The sequence below is a fragment of the Nomascus leucogenys genome, unplaced genomic scaffold (genome assembly GCF_006542625.1).
Source record: "Nomascus leucogenys isolate Asia unplaced genomic scaffold, Asia_NLE_v1 Super-Scaffold_526, whole genome shotgun sequence".
Lineage (NCBI taxonomy): Eukaryota > Metazoa > Chordata > Mammalia > Primates > Hylobatidae > Nomascus > Nomascus leucogenys.
In genome coordinates, this window is record NW_022095777.1 from 110,146 (window position 1) to 126,485 (window position 16,340).

At 43.3% G+C, this 16,340-nt stretch overlaps 1 gene segment (V, D, J or C); it reads right to left on the bottom strand.

The window, feature by feature from the left end:
• Positions 1-5,098: 5,098 nt before the first annotated feature.
• On the bottom strand, positions 5,099-5,955 carry LOC115833664. The segment is given in 2 exon segments: positions 5,099-5,508; positions 5,883-5,955. Coding segments are annotated over 2 exon segments (459 nt in total).
• Between the last annotated feature and the right edge of the window lie 10,385 nt (positions 5,956-16,340).

The window sequence follows — 16,340 nt, forward strand, 5'->3', positions numbered from 1 at the left end:
AATCCACAGATGCAGAGGGCATACTTTTTGTGTTTGCAGGTTCTTCAGAGGTGACTGCAGGACTTGAATGTCCACAAATTATGGTATTTGTGGAGGACCCTGGAACAAATTCTCCATGGAAACTGAGGGACAACTGTACAATGGTGGGGCAGGCATAAGATAAACATTCTCATTCCAAAAAAGAGAGATAGGTAAAAAGAAAGGGTTAACTGGTCCCAGGAAAGCCCAAAACCCAACAGGAAAAACAACATTAAGTCTTAAAGGTGGAGAATAATCTTTGACTTCAAGTCTCATATCTGAGGCAATCTGGGGTGGGAGTTGGTTTACCAATGCCTCAGGCAGCTCCACCTCTATGGTTTTACTGGGCTCACTTCACCCGGAAGCCTTCATGGGTTGGAGTCTTGTGCCTGCATCTTTCCCAGGCTGGACTTGCATGCTGCTGGCCCTACAATTCTGTGGTCTCCCAGGCTGCCTCACTTTCACGGCTCTACTAGACATTGCCCTAGCAGGGATTTTCTGTGGAGGCTTTCTCCCTGTTACAAGTCTCTGCCTGGGATCCAGTATGTCCATAGCCTTTCCCAAGACTCAATCTGGCATCCTCCTTGCTGGGAATCCAGACCCACTCTCCGGCTATCCTCTTTGGAATTCAGCCCTAAGCCCCTGGAAGCTTTTCTTTTAAACCCTCCAAACACAACCTCTGACAGGAATCTGGCTGGAGCAGTCAGCATCTTCCCAGCAAAAACAACTGAGAAGGAGGGGAAACCTGCAAACACCACATTAGTGTAGAGGAAATGCATATAATCCCTAGATTTCATGTTTTCTCCAACTTTTTTTTTCCTGTTTCTTAACCATGATTCTGTTTTTATGATCTTGAAGGATGGAGACATTAAGAAGAACAAGGAGCTGTTTTATGCTTAAGATATAAAAAGAGAAATGGAGACAGGAAGAGAGCAGAATTTATACATTCTTCAAAGTGGTTTGGATTTCTCTAACCATGGGCATAGAATGACAAAGACGTTAGGAGAAGACATCACTTTTTATGATTTCCTGTTTTTTTGTGCCTTAGACTTCCATAAACACAGATAACAGCCCAGCCAGTCTCTTTCCCTTGAGTATTTTTTCTGGATAAGTTAAAATAATTTTAGAAGCAATTGCAAGAAACGATAGCAATAGCTGAAGCAGAGATAAGAAGTCTGAAGTTTGGAACATTTGGGGTTGGTGCAGCAATTTGGTGACAGCAGAAAGGACCCAGGTTTTTGCTACATTTCTGCTTTGCACTTCAGTTTTTCAGCCTTGGGTTCAATGCCTCATGATCTTAAGGGGGCTGCAGTGCCTCCAAGTATCAATGTGCACGTATACCTGTTCCATGAAAAAAATGCAGGACAAAGCTCTTCACCTTCTATACCTTTATGAGGGATCAAAGTCCTTCCCTGAAGTGCTGCTCACCTCTGACAGCTCATTGTGGGGCTCATGTGCCCCACTCCCTGCTTCTGTTCACTGTCCTTGCCATGTGCAGCAGGACGAAGCTGTTTCCTTATACACCCAAGGAGAGGGGATGGCTGCTGTGTAGGTGCCAAGAGTTTTGCGATGTTTATATTTCACTATGTGTCTAAGTTAAGTTGCATGGGAAAGAGAAAGTTAAAGGGCCTCTTTATCTGGTGGGATTGGAGTGGGCCAGACCCTGAGGATGACAACGAAGCCAAATTTCTAATTTTTCAGTGACAATATTGGCTTCACTAGTTAAGGAAATGTGGCCTGTGCAATTAAGACCGGGACAGACTTTCAGGTACTGGAATAAATGGGGGAGATATTTGGCATAAGGTCCTCAGTCCAGGGCTAAGGTTTGCATTACCCAAGTTGCTGGGCACTGGCCCTGGTCTGTGGCAGTAGCAGCTTCTCTCCTGAACCATGGGGCTGAGGACCTGGGGGGAACGACAGGCCCTATCCACTGGGCTGCATGGAAGGGGCTTCAGAGAAGGAAACTGCTCACACACACACGGGTGCCACACCAAGCCCAGAGCCCGAGGTCAGAATGAAAGTCTCTGAGACCAGAGCCTTAGGGCTGGGCCTGGGCTCCTGGGGCTGGCTGTCTTCAGCTCTGTCCTCACTGGTCCTGAGACACCAGGACCCTGTTGGAGCCAAAGAGGGAGAGTCAACAAATGTCCACAGACTTTACTCAGGGAGCCTGCGTTCTGCTTAGAAATAAAAGGAACACACGCTACAAAAATAATAAATATATGGGCATACTATGTAAACTTTTAAATTAAATAGATATAATATTATGGATATAAATTATTGATGTATCTGTATATAATATGTATCTATATTATACATCTATATAATATATATATTTATATAGAAATAGATATAACTGTTGGTATAAGGTATGATTTCAAATTTGATAAATTGAGCATGAACATTTAAAACCAGCAATAGCACACCATAAACATGATCCCTCCTGACTTCCTGAGGGTCAGGAAGCTCAGGACCCTTCCCCATGTCCCTGCTGAGCAGGACAGAGAGCCCCCAAGACCCAAGGGGTGTGTGGGGAACGCAATCAGCAGGTGGCTGGGAGATGGGCAGTGGGTCTCGGCCCTGAGTGGAGAGAAGTTTTGTTCCCAGAGCCCCTCATCCCCTGGGGGCTCTTCTCAGACACAGCAGCACATGTGACTCAGTGGCTGCATAGTCACAGGGTCACAGGACAAAACCCTTCCACTTGGCAATTGGCAGCTTCTCCTCTGACTACAGTGATGTGGGATCTCTCTGCCCAGCTATCATGGCTCACGTGGCTGCTGACATCCTGTTCACAAAATGAGACACCATGAAGGCAGCTCAGCTGCTGATGGCCCTAGTGAACTCTGTCCAAGCCCGTCACCCCTGACCCAACAGGCATTGTGTAGAGTGGGCAGTAGGGGCCAGCAGAAGCTCAGGGCCAGCCGTGGTTTCTGCTGGTGCCAGGCTAGAACACTGTTGAGACTATGGCTGGCCCTGCAGGTGACAGTGACCCTCTCTACTAGTACACAGGAAGAGGGGCTAGAGACTGTCCATCTAAATGTGGAATAAACATGAACACCCCAAATATTAATACCAAGCACGTAGTTTGTTCAGTTTGGTTAAATTCTATTCAGAAAATAAAACAGGCTAATTAACTGATTGTCAAGGAAACATTCCTGTTTATTGCAAACAAACTGAAGATGAAGCCTGAACCCTCCCTTCTTCCTTGAGAGAGAGTCAGAACAGCAGGAGGAATAGGAGCAAATCTGGGTCCCCACATCCATGAGATACTTCTTGATGCTGATCCTGCTCAGGTGGGGATAGTGATGAGTCTTCTTTCACTGCAACACCAAAATACTCTGGGTGGGTGGCTTGAACCATAGACATTTATTTTCACATTTCTGATAGCTGGAAAGTCCAACATTAAGGTCCAGCAGGGTTCACTTTCTGGTAAAAACATTCTTCCTGGTTTGTAGATGCTACCTTCTCACCATGCTTTCACATGGTCTTTCCATACGAGTGTGGGAGTTAGAGAGAGGAAACAGAGAGATCTCTGGATCTTATGAGAACCACTGATCCTATTGGATCAGAGTCCCACCCTTATAACCTCCATTATATTCTTATAGGTCCTATCTCCTACAGCCACGTTGGAGATTAGACCTTCAACATGAATGTGGGAACACAATTTAGACCACAGCAGGTGGACACAGGCAAGGCAGTAGGGAGGGAAAGGATATGCTTTCAGCCTCCAAGCACAGAGCAGGTTCCCCACAACTCAGCACACTGGCATCTCATCCCAGATGTCCCAGGTCACACATGAGACACCATTCTAGCTTTAGGGACTTCCTGTTGATAATGGGACACTATCGCTCTTATTTTCCCAGTGTTTCTAAGACCTTGGTGTTCTTTATTGTTTATTGTGGAGTGTGTTTGCACCCAGAGACAGGTTATTGACATAGCAATTTATGGGATTTTAAATTTTGTGATAGTGAAAATTACTTAATAAATTTATCATAAATAATAAACTAAACTTAATATATTGTGTAAAAATGAGATTAATTGAATATCCTAAAAGGAGCCTGAGAGGATAATCATATTATTTTCAGAAGAGGACAATTACAGTCATATGACTTTTATAACAAAGACATTTTAGTAGAAATTATCAAATGATAAATTCAAATAGGCTGCCACAAACATAACTATATACTCAAAAAATTATTTTCCAAAATAATTTTACATTATCATATAAAAGCAAACAACTGCCAGGTGCAGTGGCTCACGCCTGTAATCCCAGCACTTTGGGAGGCTAAGGCAGGTGGATTATTTCAGATCAGGAGTTCGACACCACCCTGGCCAACATGGTGAAACACTGTCTCTACTAAAAGTACAAAAATTAGCCTGGAATGGTGGTGGGCGCCTGTAATCCCAGCTGCTTGAGAGGCTGAGGCAGGAGAATCACTTGAACCCAGGAGGCAGTTTGCAGTGAGCCAAGATCATGTCACTGCGCTCTAGCCTGGGTGACAGAGGGAGACTCCATCTCAAAACACAACACAACAAAACAAACAAACAAAACAAAGTGGGTTTTTCAGCAGATCCACTCAATGGAAAATTTCTCCAGTGTGTGCTTAAAGTAAAAGAACATTTATCCCTGATGGGAAACTCCAAATTTCTTTGGTCTTTAGAAGAAAACAGCTTTCTCTCTACTCATTCCACTTCATGCTGCTGAGGATGGGCGTGGGGGCAAGTGACTCTGAGGAAGGAGGAAGGCTGTGTCTGAGGGTGGGCGTGTCTCCTGCCCATCTGAGTGACCTCATGGAGAAGAGCCACCGACACCACCAAAGCCACCCACCTGCCTCTGCACTGCCAGGCAACGGACACAGAAACCATGTCATATTTAGTCCATCATATTTTGAGGCTTCTTTGTAACAGCCTTAATTGTACTCTGATTCTCCTTGGTATTTCATCTCAGTTTTTGGAATCATTTATTTTTCACCTAATGGGGCCTTAACATGTGGGACTGAAGTACAGCTGAGGCTATCATGAGCCAGAGTCCTCAACAGCAACCTCTGCCCTGAGGTCTCCAACAGCCTCCTCTTCTGCAGACTCAGAGACCCTGCTGAGCTGCTCTCCAGACAAGCAGCACGTGTGAGCAACTGGGCAACCCCAGGAGGGAGGTTTCTGTTCGGGGTTGTACCACTGTGGGAGGAGTTTGTAGAGTTTGCATGCAGTAATAAACCCCAACATCCTCAGCCTTCACTCTGCTGATTTTCAGTGTAAAATCTGTGCCTGATCCACTGCCACTGAACCTGTCAGGGACCCCAGAGGCCCGATTAGAACCCAAATAGATCAGGAGCTGTGGAGACTGCCCTGGCTTCTGCAGGTACCAATACAAATAGTTGTATCCATTACTATGCAGGAGGCTCTGACTAGACCTGCAGGAGATGGAGGCCGGCTCTCCAGGGGTGACTGGCAGGGAGAGTGGAGACTGAGTCAGCACAATATTTCCACTGGATCCTGAAATAATGAATTGCAAAGTTATGTACAAACCTAATGAGTAATTTTCATAATTTATCTTATGTCATTTATTTAAACTTAATTTTTAAAAATACTGATTTATGCCATAAAAATAGACATTCTAAAATCAATTCAATTTTTGTAAAGTGTAAGAGACCTTTATATTTTGAAGATCTTAATTACAGCACCAGACATCATATTTTTTATGAGGCTTCTAATTATTCACAGAGCAAAATATCAAGTTCCCTTTTCTACAGCACAGATCATACTCTTCTAACGCAGGGTTAGACTAAACGTGGGATCACGGCATGCTGTGGAGCCCTAGAGCTCACCCTCCCACCCCATTCTCCTCCCTCATCTCCTTCTTTTCTTACCAGGGACCCAGAGCATTAGCAGCCCCAGGAGCTGAGCAGGGAGCCTCATTGTGAGAAGGTGAACTGAAGAGTCCTGATCAGTCAAGGCAAGGTTAGAGCTGAGCTTTTATCTCAGACTCACAAGGGAAGTTCCTCCCTATGGGACAATATGCAAATCCCCTGGTGCATGCAGTGGTGTGGAAAGAGTCAATGGGGCAGGGAGGCAGGGGATATGTCTGTCCTGTGAACAGTGTAATATAAAATGGGAGGAAGGATCTGACTGTGACAGTTTGGATCTTGGGTAGATCCCATTGTGTAGGACATGCAACTCTAGGAAAGTATAACAACCCTAACAATGTAGAGATACATCTAGAATGAACATGGGTGAATGTCATTCTTCTTGGCTCCCTCCCAGCTAATCTAAAAAAGGAAACGTTACCCTTTCCTACAAGCACTGATGAGCAGAGAGCCTACAAATAAAACATAGTCTTGAGCCAGTTCAAGAGTTGTCTGGTATCTGCTGTTTCCAAGATAACTGTTCAAGAATGTTAACAGCAAGTGTTGGAATCTGCCCTCCCCTGGCACCTGGTGAGTGAGCCCCATAAAACAGTGCCCTGTCCAAGGGCCTCATAGGGAAAATAATGTGGGTCTCTACATTTAGATCCAAGAGCCCAGTGTAGGTAAGAGGAAAGGGGGAAACAATTTGTTCCTCAGGCAGTGAATATAAAATTCCTGGTGACCAATTGTTCAATCTGGTATATATCCCATCACAATCATCTCACATATGGGAGATTAACCAGAAGGATTTATTAAGGGAAGACTTTTCTAGGATAATGATATAGAATGAACAAAAACTAACTTTGCACTATGTTTTTCTGAATGGTGTTAAGAAAAGCTCTTCCCACAGTCTTCCTCATCATGTGGAACGAGGTCCTATCAGGACTTCCAGTTTCTTGTCAACTCCGAGTGAGACCTGAGTGTCCCCTGGGCATGTAAGTGGTGCAGCCACAGCCATGAGTGCACAGTTTGAGTGGAAATTCCCTATGTAAGAAGAGCACGGGCCGGGCATGGTGGCTTACACATATAATCCCAGCACTTTGGGAGGCCAAGGCGGGCGGATCATGAGGTCAGGAGATCGAGACCATCCTGGTTAACACGGTGAAACCCTGTCTCTACTAAACAAAATACAAAAAATTAGCCGGGCATGGTGGCGGGCGCCTGTAGTCCCAGCTACTCGGGAGGCTGAGGCAGGAGAATGGCGTGAACCCGGGAGGCAGAGCTTGCAGTGAGCTGAGATCGCGCCACTGCACTCCAGCCTGGGCGATAGAGCAAGACTCCGTCTCAAAAAAAAAAAAAAAAAAAAAAAAAGAAGAGCACAAACTGGATCCACAGCTTTACTGTCTCAGGGTCAACATTACACATTTTCCTGAGCTTTCATGTAAAGATGATCACAGCTCAGAGATGTCAATCTACCACACAGCTGATCATGAAAACAGGGAAATGATCCAGCTATTTGTTTGTCAATGATATGCTCAAAATTGAGTTGACCAGCTCCTGAAGGATCATGCCTACATCAGATCCCTTCACAAGGACACTCACTGTCCTGGAGAGAAAACATCTGGGGAGAGCTGACATAATACTTTGCAGTACTATGTAATCTCGGGTAATTTAACCCAAGGTCATGCTTAATTGGAAAACACACACACACATACACACACACACACACACACACAAACAAATGCAATTCTAAGTATGATCCCCACAAGAAAGCTTGGTCTGCATATCTTCTGGGAAATCCACCAAAATAAGACTTTTTAACAAGATTGGAAAAAGTAATTGAGTAAAAATGACACTGATCTTAAATGATGAACTCCATGTTAATATTCTGAGTTGATGACCACAAATTATCATGAGGAGGTAGGAGTACAATAAGAGTCTTATATTTCAGTCTTTAAAATGTTTATTATTTTCTTTTATTTAATTTTGTAAGTTTTGTATATTTAACTTTTTTTATTTTATCTTTTTTTTATTATTATACTTTAGGTTTTAGGGTACATGTGCACAATGTACAGGTTTGTTACACATGTATCCATGTGCCATGTTGGTTTGCTGCACCCATTAACTCATCATTTAGCATTACTTTAGACTGGATTAAGAAAATGTGGCACATATACACCATGGGATACTATGCAGCCATAAAAAATGATGAGTTCATGTCCTTTGTAGGGACATGGATGAAACTGGAAACCATCATTCTCAGTAAACTATCGCAAGGACAAAAAAACCAAACACCGCATGTTCTCACTCATAGGTGGGAATTGAACAATGAGAACTCATGGACACAGGAAGGGGAACATCACACTCCGGGGACTGTTGTGGGGTGGGGGGAGTGGGGAGGGACAGCATTAGGAGATATACGTATTTAACTTTTTTATCCCATGATGCTGACCAATTCAATGCAGGTTCTTAGTCTTGAAAATGTCAGACTCCTAATTAACCATGCTAGTGAAAGGAGTCAGAAATATTGGTAGGTGAAAAGAAGAAATAATAAATGCAAACTAAACCTAACATATTAACAAAAAAGAACACTATTGAATGCATTATGTCTGGTTTTAAAGGATTACTCTGAAAGTATGTTAAATGAAGAATCAATTCTATCTACTATCTAATATGGATGCTTGAATTGAGAGAAAATGACAAATGATAAAAAATCTGTCATGCTTTCTTTTGCAAGCCAATTCAAGAATATGTTATTTTTACAAAATATTATTTAATATTTTTGAATTTCAGAGAGTATTGCTATTCCCTGTGAAAATTAACAGCAAAGCTTTAAAAGGTCTGCCATCGTATTTGGTAATTTACTTCAGAACCTGTTGCTCTTACGTATTCAGAAAATGTAAAATCTTATAAAAATTATTTAGTGCAAAAAAAGCTTTGAAACTACCCTATACTATCTATATACTTAAGTAATAATATTTCTAATTCCAAATAGAAATCTCTGTCTCCTAAACATTAACACATTATGCCAAGGCTTTGATAACAGTGGACGAAGCTGGTCGCTCCACAGTGGACACAGGTAAGAAGGTGTAAGAACAGTCTCCACTTGATCCAGGTGGGGAGCAGGCCTCTGTGTGTCTGTAATCTGAACCATGGTCACCTGAATGAGGAAGGACTGATACAGGTGGGTCTGACTGTAATTGTGTCTCCTTTGCCTGATGCTGTGAGATCAAAGCCCATAAAATTGGAAGTAAGTGTATTACTTGTATGACATGGGAAGATAATCGTGGAAATGGAAGTGTTTGTGTCCTTGGAAGTCAGTGTTTGTGGGGTTGGATGGAGAGTGTGATCCTGTTGTTTGTAGATCATTTGAGGACTTTGGAGCCTGGGCAAAGAAAAAGAGATGTCCACAGGGTGGCAGTAGCACACACAACTTTTACTGGGTGAAGCTTTGACAGGTTTGCCGGAAGCTCCTCAGAGCAGGAGTCTGTCTATAGGCCAAGGGGCCAAGGTTCTTATTCAGCAGGGGAGGAGGAAGAAATTTGCTGTAGAAGGGGCTTATGTGTCTAGATGTTGTCACACAGCAGTGTTAGGGTGATCAGACCCAACACCAGGTCATGGGGGTGACCAAGTCTGGTGGAGTCAAAGGATTGAGAAAAGACAGTTTGAGAAGTAAAGTGGAACCAGGGGGCCATAGCGATCATGGAGGCTGTGAAGGGCCCGAGCTCTGCGAGCCCAGTGCTATTTATTGGTAATCCAACAAAGAAACAGGTGGTGAGAATGTGGGGGTCAAAAGGGCGTGTTGCATTAAGCACAAGATTTACAGCTGTGATGGTTTAGCATTTGCTCTGCTACTTGAGATAATAGAGAGCAGGTTCTTTTAACTCAAGATACAATCGATCCCGGGAGAGCAAGGAGCAAGGAGCCAGCAAGTCTAGACACATTCCAGAGCCAGGAGCCCTGGATTCTATCCAAGCCACGAGGGATTTTATGCCCTGGGCTTGATAGCACAGAGCTTGGTGTTCCAAAAGCCACAAGGGGTTTTAGACCCTGGACCCCGGACATGTTCCAAGACTCTTTTACATTATGTCAGACATGCAAGCCCTGCCTCAGCTTCTCCCAACACTCAGCTCTTCCAAATACAGCAGCACAGTGGGGAATCTCTAGGTCAGAGAGATCCAGAGGGAAATATTAGTCTGGGGTTTTCATAATGTGGGATTTACCTATTGCTAGCAGATGTGGGTGAGTGTCTCTGAGATATATAATGTAAGCATTCTCTACATGGCAAAAAATCTGCTTTTGGGGGCTGTTTTTGAAATGATTGGATTGTAAAGTTTGGGTTTGGCACAGTCCATAGAGAAATAAGCCTGTAGTTTAGAAACAAACAACATACGGGCAGTTCACACAAGACACCTTTGGCTCATTTATACATCATTGTTGCTCATTGTGTAGACTTTGTTCTAAAGACTGTATTAGTGCAGATAGACAAAATCCACACTGCTATGGATGAGACCAAAGACACACTGCAGGCTTTTCCCCACCTGGACCTCAATGGAGTCTTTTTTGTTTTTTATTAAAGTTGAAAGTTTGCCCTTGGGTGAGAATTGAGACCAAGCCACCCACAGAGGGAACAGAGGCAGCTTCACTTTGTGAAGCTGCAGGTCCTCTGCACTGGATTTCTGGCTTCTAGGGCACAGGAGATTGAAGTTGTCTGCATTATCTCATCGACTGAAAATTGTGACCGACGAGCACAGATTCATGGATAAATATCCAGGTACACAGAGAACACAGGGAATGAGGGCTCTGTGGGTAGGTATCTTCTGCATCTGAGAATCTCTCTAAACACTGGAAGACACAGGGATATTTACATATTTGACCTTTCTGAATCTTCAGACCCTGTTCTTGATCAGCCTAATCTGAGCCTGTTTCCAAATGTTTCAATTGATTTTCCTCTTTCTTAGAAAAAAAACAGAAAAAAAATGATATAAAGTACACACTGAGCTATGAGATTAGCTAGTGGAGTCCTGTGCTTCCATGGATGCTTTTCCTCCATGCACGCTTATCTTTCTGTGGGGCCCATCTCACCCCCATCAGACTGCACAAAGTGAGGCAGTGATTTTGTTGCATCCCTAAGCATTCAGTGTCCTTTACATTCTTTATTCCCTCTAAGATTCCCTCTCAGTTCTCACCCTTAAAGAAAGGGACCTCTGTCCCTGAAATAAGGTCGCCAGAAAACCACAGCTTCCCTGGGTGTTTATAAGGTTTTTCCACTGTTGAGCTGCTATTCTGACCACTATTAAGAATTAATTTCTATTCCAAGCAAATTACCTTTGCTAAATCTCAAAACCATATGCCAGCCGTAAAAGCTTGATCTTTTTTGGAAGCATACTCAAGAATATAAATTCTCAGTAAATATTTCCTTTAATTTAACAAGTTAATCAGCAGGTTTCTTCTTTTTCTTTTGTCTTAGATAATTTTGGTGCAATCAGAGCTCCCCAGTAAGCTGTTTAATATAAATTCCCATAATTGGGTTTAAATTTTTTCCAGGGCTGCTACATTCCATCCTATGCAAGAATCAAATAATCTTTGAGTTTTGGAGTTCACTAGTTTCAAAACCAAGAATAGGAAACATGTGTAAGATCTGCCTAAATAAGTAACCAGCAAGTCATCCTAGCCTCCAGCTATTTGTAAACTTTGTGATTTCATCAGATGACTGTTCCAGGGAAAACAAAATTATTTATTTTATTCTATTCTATTTAATTGCCATTTACTACTAATATTTCGTTTTTTGGTTGGCATAAGGGTAATTTTAGAAGAGCTAACATGTACATTTCTAAAAGTACCAAAAGGTGAGGCCAATTGCCCTTCAAGGAGAACTTAAACTTTGGATTATTCTCTCTCGGCCAAGAAAAGCCAAGACAGATGTTGACATGGTTTGAATATTTATCCCACTCAAATCTCATGTTGAAATATAATTCCCAATGCTGAAGATGGGGCCTGGTGGGAGGTTTGGGGGTCATGGGGGTGCATCCCTCATGGTTTAGTGCTGTCATGATGATGAGTACTTTGTGAGATCTGGTTGTTTAAATATGTTTGGTACCTCACGCCACTGCCCACCTGCCTTGTTCCCACTTAAGCCATGGGATATGCCTGCTCCTGCTTCACCTTCTGTCATAAGTAAAACCTCCCTCAGGCCTCCCCAGAATCCAAGCAGATGCCCACACCATGTGTGCACAGCCTGCAGAACTGCGAGCCAATTGAACACCTTTCCTTTATAAATTACCCAGTCTCACGTATTCCTGATTCCAAAAGTGAAGTTTATTACTATGGTGCTGCTACCATATTCGAGGCAATTCACCATTTCCACCTGCTGGTGCAGAGCTTGTGTTATTATTTAAGACTAAGAATGGCCACTGAATAACTCATTCAGCCCTTGGTTCTTTCATGTTCTGAATTTTGGATTTGTAGTAACTTGGTATAGAATTAAATGGTTGAAAGAACACTGTTGTTAATTTTGGAAATCAACAGAAGTTATTTAGTTTGGTCTTTTCTTCTTCCTTGGGATCTTAAAATAGCCTTATTCAAAATCGATAAAAGCTCTGGCCCCCATTCCCACAGAAGAAGAGCCCGTGCCTCCAACTGAAGCCTCATGGCCTCCCTAACTCAAAGGCTCTCCAGCCACCTCCATCTGAGTTTGGTGTGGATGCATCCTCTGGGCACCACAGCTGCTCCTGCCACATTGAGAGGCTGAGCCTTTTTGGAAGGTTTGTGTTTGGGGCCTTCACACTGTGCAGGGCCCCGGTGAGTGTCCTGCTCACAGGAGTCTGTGCACTGTCTCTAGGCTCCACACTGACAATTACGTGAGTGAAATCAATCCAATTTTGGTTAAATGCGTGCATGTGAATCCAACTTGTTTTGCTACAAAGCAGCCTGAATTTTCTGGCTGTTCTGCTACCTGTATTTGTTAGGCATCTGCACACTGGCAGAAAGAATCAGGATGAGCTTTCATTGAGGCTTTCCTCTGGCAAGATGTGGCTCAGAGCCCACTGCGTCCTCCTTTCTGCTGTTGTTCTGCCCTGCCGAGGCTCTTGCAGCTGAAGGTGCCTTTAAATATGTCACATATTCTTCCATTGTTAAATGTGAGATAATTTGTTTTGCTCTGCATGAAAGCTTCATTCACCTGAAGAAGGAGATTAAAGATTTCTAAGGCAGGATGCTAACCTTTTGATCTTTGTGCAATTTTGTTATTAAAGCTGTCTCTTTCTGAGAGTAAGAGAGATATAATTTGATATAAAAATTTCTAGCTTTAACATCTGTCAATGTAAGCCTTCCAAAGAAAATTCTGGCACTGCTCAAGTCAACTAAATATTTCCTTATGAACCATCAGTTTTGCTCCATGTAATTTTCCAAATAACCCCCACAATCCAAAATGCACCCACCTCTTAGAAGCCAACTAAGGAGATATCCACAAACCTTTTGTATCATTATTTCTAAAGATGAGGAGTTAGAGACAACCTGGGTATCTATTATCAAGAACATAGGTTAAATGTAGTTGACATCTTGACTGGATCATCAGGCAGCAATGAGAAGTAATAGACAAGTTTCACCCTCATCAACACTGAAAGATTTTAACTCATACATCTCAGTAGAAAAACAATGAGCATAATGACATATTTCAAAGGATATTTACATAAAATAAACATAATTGTGCACATACTATATATATAACACATTGAATGGAAAATATACTAAAAATACCAAACAATAAGCAGAGAGAAATGTTCACTTCTCTAGCCCCACACCAACCTCGCCTTCTCCCCTGGCTTCTCCTAGGCTAGAGCTATCCATCAGCACAGGGAAGGAATATTATGCGCAGGCCCCAAGCACTCTGAGCTTAGGAACCGGCTTTTTGAGGAGTGCCTGGATATGCCAGGTGTTCAGCACCTGGCAACCTGGAAGCTATGGAAAATCATAGCACCTCTTTCCAGGGAAAAGCAGCACCAAACTTTAGCCAGTTTGTTACCAGACAACTGAGAAAGAGCCCTGGGGTATTTTCTGACAACCCCTGAATTATTTGGCCTCCACCCCCTTAAGAGAACCTAAGGAATAATAGTCCATTTCTAACCTTCTTCTCTGCCTCCTTCTATTAGATCCTAATTCAATCAGGCACCAAGACAAGTCAAAACCTTGGTGGGCATATCAATCCTGATGTGTGACATTTTATTCACTTTTTTTTTCTGAAAGTAAGTATCTTCTTAAATTTTGCATCTATATTATAAATCAATATAATATCTATTTATACAGAAATAAATATAACTTTGTTGTTATAATGCATGACTTTAAATTTTGATAAATTGAGCAGGAGCATTTAAAACCAGCAATGGATGCACCCTCCATGGCTCCTTCCCCACTGCAGAGCCCGAGAGTGAGGAAACTCAGGCTCTACCTCCATGTCCCTACAGGGCTGAGCACTGACCTGCTCATTGCTGAGAACTTTGAGTGACCAGAGGGGGGTCTGAGGAACACAGAGCAGCAGGTGCCAGGGAGACAGGCAGTGGAGGTAGGCCACGTTGGAGGAACATTTGGTGCCCGGAGCTTCCTGTGGGCAGGTCCTTCCCATGGGGGCTCCTGTCAGACAGAGCAGCACATGAGGCTCCGTGGCTGTGTGGTCACAGGATGAAAGCCCTCCACAGCCTGTTGGCAGCCTCCCCTCTGACTAGAGCCATGTGGGATCTATCCGCCCAGCTTTCACGACTCACACGGCTGCTGGAACCCTGTTCACAAGGGGGTTCCTTGATCAGCTTGGCTGCTGGTGACCAGGGTGATATCTATCCAGGCAGTTGAACCCTGACCCGGGCAGGTGTTGCATCCACAGGGAACCGGGCGCCAACAGGAGCTCAGAGCTGGGTCTATTTTCTGCAGGAGCCAAGCTAAAGTAGAACGCTCTTAACACTCTGGCCGGCCCTACAGATGACAGTGGCCTTCTCTCTGGGGACATAGGAAAAGGGGTAAGAGACAGAGTGCACATGACATACCCACTGACATCTATGTCGGGAACAAACATGAACATCCCCAAGTATTAATACCAAGCAAGTAGTTCATTCAGTTTGAAGAAGTTCTGATCAGAAAGCAAAACAGGCTAACCACTTCATCTTCAAGGAGACATTCTAGTAGAAAATGCAAACAAATAGGATGAAGCCTGCATCTTCCTTCCTCACTAGAGAATCAGAACAGCAGGAGGAACAGGAACAAAGCTGGGTGCCCACGTCCATGGGGAGCCTCCGGAGGCCAATTCTGCTTGGAACTGGCAAGGATGGTGTAGTAGTCCACTGGGACTCCCACACCAAAATGGATATGGCTGGACAGCTTAAACTGCAGAAATTAATTTTTACATTTCTGGTGGCTGGAAATTTCAAGATCAAAGTCTAACTGGGTTCACTTTCTGGTAAGGACCTTCTTCCTGGTTTGGAGATAACCACCATGGGTAGAAAGTTGAGTTAGGGGCAAGAGGGAGGAGAGAGAGAAAGAGAAAAGGAGAGAGCCCTGGTTTCTATTCTTATAAGGACATTAATTCTATTGGATCATGGTCCCATCCTTTTGGCCTCATTTAGCCTCAATTACCTCAATCATCTCCTATAGCTGCATAAGGGGAATAGGGCCAGGCTTGCATTCTCGGAGCACAGGGCAAAGAGGGGTTTCCCCACAACACAGCACACTGGAAGCTCCTCCTGGGTGCTCCAGGTCACACATGAGACCCCATTTCAGCCTTAGGGGCTCCATGTTGATAATCAGACATCATCACCCTTACAATGCAAGTAATATTTTTAGATCATGGCAATCTCTTTGGTTTATTGTGGGGTTTGTTTGCCATCTAGAGGCCGGTCTTTGACATAGCAACGTTCAGGATTTTTGACTTTGTGTTAGTGAAAATTAATTATTAAACATAAATAATGAATTACATTTAATACATTGATTGTTTAAGAAAAACCCAAAGGCCATTGAAGGGCTTAAAATGGGTATAAAGGGATAAAAAGACAGAGTCCTTCCAAAGGAGGACTGTCTGTCACAGATGAGTCTTTTTTTTATCAAATGACTTTTTAGCAGTAATTCTCAATGGTGAATGACAACTTTAGATCGCCTGCCACAATATAATCACATATTCAAAAAAATTATTTCCAGGAATCTTGTAAATACATTTTCGGATTAAAAACAACAAAAGTGTGAGTTTTTCATAAGATTCCCTTGGTGAAAAATTTCACAAATCTGTGCTTTGCACAAAAGAACATTTATCTCTGGTGGAAAACTGGAGTTTTCTTTGGCCTTTAGAAGAAAACAGCTTTCCCTTCACTTTGCTCCACCTCACGCTGCTGAGGAATGGGCATGGGGGCAGAGACTGTGAGGAAGGAGGAAGGCTGTGTGCCGACGGTGGTCGTGCCTCCTGCCCACCTGAGTGACCTCATGGAGCAGAGCCACCCACACCAC